This window comes from Solea solea, chromosome 6, assembly GCF_958295425.1.
Source record: "Solea solea chromosome 6, fSolSol10.1, whole genome shotgun sequence".
Classification (NCBI taxonomy): domain Eukaryota; kingdom Metazoa; phylum Chordata; class Actinopteri; order Pleuronectiformes; family Soleidae; genus Solea; species Solea solea.
This window is the reverse complement of record NC_081139.1, coordinates 11,334,655-11,342,920: the sequence shown is the minus strand read 5'-3', so window position 1 is coordinate 11,342,920 and position 8,266 is coordinate 11,334,655. Positions and strand designations below refer to the sequence as shown.

General features: G+C 37.0%; 1 protein-coding gene across 1 annotated transcript; it reads right to left on the bottom strand.

Annotated features, from left to right (window-relative positions):
• Positions 1-857: 857 nt before the first annotated feature.
• LOC131460742 (protein phosphatase 1 regulatory subunit 12B-like) lies at positions 858-7,941 on the bottom strand. Its single transcript, XM_058631498.1, has 8 exons — positions 7,834-7,941; positions 7,578-7,725; positions 4,196-4,212; positions 3,964-4,099; positions 3,561-3,662; positions 3,117-3,167; positions 2,938-2,988; positions 858-1,194 (listed from the first exon to the last, which is right to left on the bottom strand). Exons 2-8 carry the CDS (start codon positions 7,677-7,679, stop codon positions 1,108-1,110), a joined length of 546 nt encoding a protein of 181 aa, XP_058487481.1. The 5' UTR covers positions 7,680-7,725; positions 7,834-7,941; the 3' UTR covers positions 858-1,107.
• Positions 7,942-8,266: the final 325 nt, after the last annotated feature.

Here is an 8,266-nt window from a genome sequence, read left to right as displayed (position 1 = left end):
TGTGTGTTGTCAAAATGTAATCATAGAAAATAAAGTCATTTTATGTAGCCTTGTCCTGTGGTGTGTTCATGACATCAGAGGATGCTTTTCCCTCTTATGGTCAGTAGGCGGACAACATATACAAACATCTACCACTGGATATACTCTACATCGCTGACGCCACAAAACTAAAATGTGGCACGTCAAGGGAGAAAGTAAGTCTCTGCTATTCTGAATTCAGACTAATAGACCCTGTAGGGCTCTTCATTCATGTGCAATACTGCTTATTTTAATTTTAATCTACAGCTAATCATAAGGGGATCTTTACAGAAGATAAATGAAAGCCAGTATGAGTAATATTTACAGCCTACGTAATTGTGACGTTTTGGGCAAATCTGTCTTTCTGAATATAAACACTTACAGATTTGCTTCAGTACTTTCTGTTGGACTTATTCGTTTTTTTCCTCCTTTTCTCGTCCATGTTAGTTTGACCTTAAAAATTTAACTTCAAATTCTAGCTCAATGAGAGAATAATCTGACGTCCACAACATTGTGACAGGATCACTTGATATAATTAAAAGCCCCAAAAAATCATGCAATTTGCCATTAAGATAAGATTGTTTGCCAGCTTTTGTTCTGAAGCAAAGTCATTTTTCCTTTCTAACATAATTTTTTTTTTTTTACCTTTTTTGTATATTGCAGGTTCTCCAAGGAATCAGAGTCCAAGGTAAAGCTGCTTAATCAAAGGTGATGCTCCAATGTCTGATAAATGCAGCTCATCCATCACAGCTCACAGGCCCTGTTTGCAGTTTCCATGGCAATACCTGCGTTCATGTTTTACCCCTTGACAACTTTACACAAGAAGTTGTCCTGTTGGCCTTTTTCTTACTGTAGAAATGTACAGTATAAAATGTCATTTAATGTATTTTCTGTCAGGGAATGCCGTACATAATTAAATATTCAACAGTCAATGATTTCTAAACATGTCTCAGTCATTCACAAAAACACAACACCGGACAGACATTGAGGAATGACTCAAATACAGACAAACGTTCTTTTGAGGATAGGATGAATCACATATTGATATACATATTTGGCTTCTGGTATGATTCTCGCCTCTTCTCTGTCTCACTTGGACAGTTTGGTGATGACACGGATTAAAGCTCCATTTTCATCCTTCAGTCTCTGGTTCTCCATCTTCAGCTCCGCTTTAACCTGACGAGAGAGAGCAGGAGACGGCTGAACTCGAGACAAAGGGAGTCAAATTATACTTGTGGTAACAACAGAAATGAACAAAACCCTGGATATTTGCCAAAGGCCTAGTCTATCTTATATGAAACATGTTCATTTTTGCACTTAAAGTTTTTTTGTTGGGTGGATTTGTATGTTGGATTTGATGTAACAAAGATTTGGTGATAATAATAATTATTTGTATAATTTCTATTTTAATTTCAACTATTGCTAGGAACATTTTCCACTCCCCAATGCATGAGGGCCAAAAGATGAGTATTGTAATGGATTATTTAATCCAGAAGGAGGCAGTAATGCAACACAAATGCAAACTGCTGTAAAACACCGTAGACAAAGAAGAAGATGTCAGCTGCCGCTTCCAAGCAATGCAAACTATGACTGAGTTATACTATGTTTAATATAAAGATACACATACAGTATATATGTATTTATATATATATATATATATATATACATATATATGTTTATATATGTATATAAATATATATATACGTACATATATGTACATACATATATATATTTATATTTTCTTTTTGGAGATGACTAGATGTCGCTGAGTTCAAATTTAATGTTACAATAATTTGTCTTATAAATAGAAGACTATTCTATCCTAAAAGTATTTCATAAACATTTGGGGGGCCTCGTCCAAATAATGTCACCGTTTAAAATGGTCCATGTGCACAGATGTTGCAGTGAAGGGAAAAGTGGGGGATACTCGACTTTACTCGATTTCTGTCCCTGTTGCTGCACAGTACGGAAATTGGCTTCACTAAAAAAAAAAAAAAAAAAAAAAAAGTCTACTGTTCGTTATGAATCTGGGCAATTCATCACAACAAAAGCAATGGCACACACACACACACACACACACACACACACACACACACACACACTTAACTGACACAGCGACACAATTGGACCAGACTGGGTCATCTAAATACACATTATAACAGTGCCTCTCTGTTCTAAATGTCTATTTTCAGACCATGTTTGTTTAGACCTCTCATTCACAGATAACAAGAGGTTTTTGTTTGCATCCTCTGCATAACACAGCAGATATGTGTGAGCAGATGAATACTGATGGCTCGCTCCCTTGCTGCAGTGTCAAAGTGCACACACACATTCCACAGCCAACAGAGGATAATGTTGACAAATGAAAACCACCACACAGAGCAGCTATAACCTCCTGGCACCGAGAGCAGAAACATCGATTAGATTCTTTGTTGTTTATCTGTTACAAGTACGTTTAACTTTCTACTCTGCCAAAAAAAAAAAAAGGATAACGCTATGGTTTATTATTAGTCTCTGAAACATATTTTCGCTGAAATACCCTTCATGGTGGGTGGAAGAGAAAATAGAAAGCAGGAATCTGTAGCCTTGGCAATACTGTAATAATAAACACAAGTGCCTAATTCATTTAGACCACATGGGATGACTTACTGCCACGTTTGTCCGTCACTAATTGACCTGCCTTCATGTGCACAGCAACCTACAAGCAAGTGACCAGAGAAAGTGTAGCACAGAGTCTCACTTCCACTACAGATTTTCAGTGTTTCAGGGACAGTCTTGCCTCGATTAGAGGCCCGACATGAAGGGGTGGGATGTATAGGTTGCAAATATTTAAGCCTACCCTGCTGTTGCTAGCTTTTCTCAGCTTTGCTTCAACATTTCTAAATAAAAAAAGTGAAAAATATAAAATTATAAATTTACCTTCAACTGCTCTTCCATATCTGTTATCTCCTTTTTAAGATTCACATTTTCCTGTGTGGAACAACATTTAACGAAGATATTTTAGATAAATAAATAATAAAATATACTGCAAATTAAAAAGCAAAAAAAAAAAAACAACAGCAAACAAAACAACTTAGTGTAATGCTGAAGTAACATACCTTTTTTTCTGCCTCGAGCATGGTGGAGCCGCAGTCTCTTAGATTTCCCTTCTGTAGCAATGAAAGGTTATGAAAACTGTCTTATTTTTATGGTCTCACATGTGTCTGATATGAAATATCTAATAAATCCACTCGCTCACACAAGACATATTGGTCGTTGAGAAATTATTCCCAAATTCAGCCTCGACAGTAATGACACAGCAGCTTCCTGGTATAACTTCTATCCTTCATGTCACATTTCATCTTGATAACAATATTACTGAATATCTCATTAGAATATGTGGAAGATATTTCCCAGTGTTATGACAAATCAGAATAATTGAAATGATGACTTGCACAAAATAACTTTCTCAGTTTCCTCTCCAGCAGAGTGTAGAGTCAGGTCTTTCACACACACAAACATGGAAGGTGCACATTAACTAGTATGTATAAGTACCGTTTTACCTGAGCTCTCTGCAGCTGGTCCTGAATCATGACAAGCTCCTGTTTACTGGTTTCCAGCCTGGATTTGAGCCTCTGATTGCTGCTTAGAGCCTTTTCATACATCTATAAAATATGAACTTGTTAAGATTTCTAAAGGAAAACACATGTGTCAAAATTTCATGCTGATTGATTTTATCAATCAGATTTTTAGACTAAGTGCTCCAGCTCTGCTGTTTACAGTGTGTAATATACTTTTATTTTGAAATTGTAATGTCTTTTTACTTAGATGAGGTGCTGGCAACTCTAAATATAACTAATTTAATTAAACTTAAGACTCTAAGTTAAGGCTAATGAAGCAGTAGCAGCTACACCTGTGCTATAAATACACAGCAGATCATCACATCAACATTCTAGCAGTGCCTGCCTTTTTATAGTCATTTTGTGTCTCTTCCTCTGCCTTTTTCCTCGCAGACAGTCGGTTCTCTCTCCGTAGGAAGTAGGATTCAGCATGATTTGTTGCTGTGTCGCTGGAAACATCGGATGATCCAGAGGAACTCAATCTGAAAACATGAGAGAGGTCAACTGAAACACACCAGCCCTGTTTGCAAGAAGGAATTTTGTATCAAGTGACTGTGATCATTAAAAGGGAAGCTTACCTAGATAGTCTCTCATGCTGAAACAGAACAGACAAAGTGTTTATGGTCCGAACAACAATTTAATTATTTAAGGATTAATAAGAATGTGCATGTGATTATCTTCAATATCTCAGCTGTATCTCACCCCCAGCCGAGACCTTTCCTTGCATAAACAGTGCCCTCATGATCTCATTCTTTACGTCAGCACATGCTCTCTAATGTTGACATCAACCTGCTTGATTTAATCAATCATCTGAGAGGCTGTTTAGTCTCAATGTGAGATTTATTTAGCAACATGTGGAATCAAATCACAAATAACGTTGTAGCTTGTGTCCTGAGGAAAAATCCTCACAAACGCAGAGTAAATACTGTACATCGTATGTATTGTGTGTAGTACTGATACTACTAGGCATTACTTTACTGAAAGTTGTTTTCCAAGAAAATGTGGCCGTCTGAAACCCTGAGCCACAGTGAAGGAGAGAGGATATCATTCCTTAAATAAACTGACAGGCACAGATAACTAAACACAACCAAAAAAGGTAAAAGCTCTGGCAGTAGCATTCACATTTCATTCACCTTTGCCTTTTAAACTTGAAAGGTATGTGCAGACATTTATTCCAGCATCACGTCTCTACTGGTTTGTACTTTGGTCCAGATGACTTCAATGTGTGTTTATACTCTACTTAGTTTTAGCATCAGTTGTTTTGCCAGGTTCCCCAAAACGACATATTACTTTTAAAGCACTATGTTGATACAAATAAAAATGCAACCAAAGTTTTTTTTTTTTTTTTTACAATTAACATGACAACAAAAGTCCCCAATCTTCTCGAGCGAAACCTCTGCTATACATTAGCCTATTATTAACAGAATGCAGATTTATTGAACAAGATATTTTCAGAATTGTAGTATTGAGTATTCCCCTCAGACAGACTCAATCATACTAAAAGTATAGATTTAAAACCCACAAGTAGACTTGTGGTTCTAGGATGAAAACTTCTACCAATTATTTTCAGGTTAAAATTATTCTAATAAATGTGACACGTCCTTAAAAACCCAGAAGGCATACAAACATTGTTGAACACTGTCATCTCCCTGTCATTGAACTCAGTAAGTGCTCATTACTGCGCAGGTCGACCACACAGCTTGACTATATAATTGTTTTGACTGGCTGTCTTGTCATGTTGTGAATGCAACCCTCTAAAGCAAAAAAAACAGCAACTTAAAGTATATTCGGTGCTATTCTGCTGCTGTATTCAGATTTCTATAGTCATGTCACCAAAGTGACCCAAGGATGAATTTGCTCCAGACTGAAATATCTTAAATTGTGATGGGTTGTCATTATATTTAATAATCTTTTAACATATCATTTAGGTTATTGCCACCTTCAGAGGTTGGCTGTTGGCCACTGGACTTACTGTACAAGCGAGTCAATTTGTCTACAGTCTCTTGACATTCAAATGACTTAAGACTTTACTGATATCTAGTCCAGAAAAATTCTCTATATAAACTCGGATTGTATTTTGTAGTGTAGTTAATATCTTTTTACATTGTACTGTCACATTATGTGGAAATGCATGTTTATTTTTTATTATCTTTATCATCTTTGCTGTGACAATGTAAATTTCCCCACTGCGGGACTAATAATAATCTTATCTTACTTTATCGTATATATTACTAATAAGCAAATGATAAATATTACCTGCAAAAAAAAATCACCAAATATTCTAATTGTAGGTGTATTAACTCACATACGCATTTAACTCAAAGTGCCATGGTGCCTAAAAACAGCCTCACAGCCACAAGCGTGTATACATTACCACAACGGCTACATACACCGTAATGTATCTGAAACCGCCTCAGCACATCATCTTTACCAGCTGATGATGAGATATGAGAGGTAATTATATTTCCTGTGGTATTTTGATACACCAAATTCCTGCTGATATAACTTTCCTATGCAAACCTATGTATTTATATTTTATAATTTAGTGTTAAAGACATTGACGCGGCCTATAAACCTGAATAGTGACCAGTCATATGTCTGACAAAATCTCAAAGACAACAAGTGGATTCCTTGTAAAGATGAACCGGGCTTTAAGTTACAGACACTGTGTGTAAACAGAGTGTCATGCCGCTCAGACATTAACACATCTCTGGATCTTCACCAGAGTCTGATGTCAGCTCCTTGACAGCTTTCTCTGGACACTTGTATGTGCTGGGTAAACGGGAATTAATGATATACAGTGGAAAGCTTTAAAAAAAACAACAAAAAAAACCCTTTGGTTTAGATTAAGAGACATCACTTATAAACAGATGCTGAACAGTGTCTAATGCATATGAGTTGTCCCTGTTACTATGCTGTCCTTCAGCCTTTCTTAAACCCGAGGGGGGGAACATCTACTCTGCTGACCAGCTATTACCAAGTGGAAAATTTGAGCTTCCCATAGGACTAGCAGAGATAAACATCCATAAATACTGCCTCTGAGTTCCCACAAGCCAGTCGTATAAGCACTCAATCCCTCCTTCCCTCTGCTCTATGTCATCCTGTCTTTCATCCCTGCTCTCTTTCTTTTTCTTCCTCTCTCTCTTCTCCCCCTCTTCCTGTGTCCTCTCTCTCACACACTGACGTCCATGTTTCTTCCATTTATCTTTCCCCAGAGGATTCTTAGTTTGTGTAAACAGATAAGGCTCACTACAAAGTCTAACTTGATTTCCCTTTTTAAAGTTTTGTTCCTTCTTGTTCATGCACATCAACATGTCATTTGGTGAGAGTTACAGCGGGTCTTTAGAAGCATGTGAAAAACACTTGGATATCTCCATGACAAATAAAGTTTAAACTTTTAGAAAAACCTGTGGTATCCAGTTGAGCAATGGAACAAAAAACATCTGCAATTGTTCGTGTATTGTTTTCCACATCAAACAAAAAAAACCAAAAAACTTTATTGCATTACAATGCCATACTTTGCTTCTGATTCTGATGTGCAGCTGTGGTAAAATGCACATCTATTGTGAAGAGAGAGCACATTAGAGACTATTTCAAATGAGGGAGCAAGATGATGATTACTTCACCCCACAAAGGCCAAAACAGGAGTCCAAATTGTCAATGAGGATTCTCAGTCATCCAGATCATAGTATCTGCAGGGGTTGTACACAGAGTGAGGCAAATGGACTCACGGAAGAGAGATAAAACAGCTACAAGAATATAGGGGAAAGTCCAGTTGCCCATGTACACCTTCAGAAAATATGTACAATTAAGTAAGCCGGGTTCGAAGAATCTCTGGCAAGACATACACAGAAATAGCTCTGTGGCTTTTTATAGGTACACTCTTGTGCATGTTTGCATTATGCCAGCTTTGGCATTTCCTCTCACTAAACAACAAGATGAAAAACACTCAAGCCTTACCCTCAGGCTCCTGCTGGTGGCAGTGGATGAAGTTGGAGCAGAGTCAGAAAGCGTCTTTTTAATGTGTGGCTGATCTTTGTTGTGAGAAAGTAGAGATGACATCGCTGTGGAGGTGCATGCAGCTGACTAGTGGTCCAAAGTATTGAAACTTAAAAAATAGAAAAAAAAAAAATCTCTTGTTAAAACTTGGATATTGATAAATGCATTAATTAACCACTGATCTAGAATTTAGAAGTGAGTTCTCATGTCTCCTTACTCAAAGCATCTCTCAAGTGCGATTGTCATGTGATGGTGAGACACTGCATATCCGATGAGAATGAAAGAGCAAGTGTGAGAGCTATGGAGGAAGTGGTGGGACCGGAGAGTAGGCGGGCTGTGGAGCGTGTCTCTGTGTGTGGACACAAGAATTCGACAGCTGTATTGTTCACAAGGCCTCTCATGGAAAAAGGAAAGCATCATTAGTCACATTAGGTAGCTTTTAGGTTCACTTCTAAGGATGTAAATATAATTATTTATCTTTTTTTTAAACATTATTTGTATATTTAATTTTCTTTCTGTACTGAACAGGATAATACATGAATTATTTTATTGCAAAATAAATGGTGTTTGCTGGGATTTAGTACAGTTTCAATGAAGGGAACCAAGGCTGTTAAGAAAGACAGTAAAAGACAAAATATGAATAGGCCAAC

Excerpts from the sequence above, each read along its gene's own strand:
- LOC131460742 (XM_058631498.1), bottom strand. The coding sequence starts at position 7,679 with ATGTCATCTCTACTTTCTCACAACAAAGATCAGCCACACATTAAAAAG. Across the intron at positions 3,168-3,560 it reads ACCAGCTGCAGAGAGCTCAG|AAGGGAAATCTAAGAGACTG; the intron begins GTAAAACGGTAC and ends TCATTGCTACAG. Across the intron at positions 1,195-2,937 it reads ATATGGAAGAGCAGTTGAAG|GTTAAAGCGGAGCTGAAGAT; the intron begins GTAAATTTATAA and ends CTCTCTCGTCAG.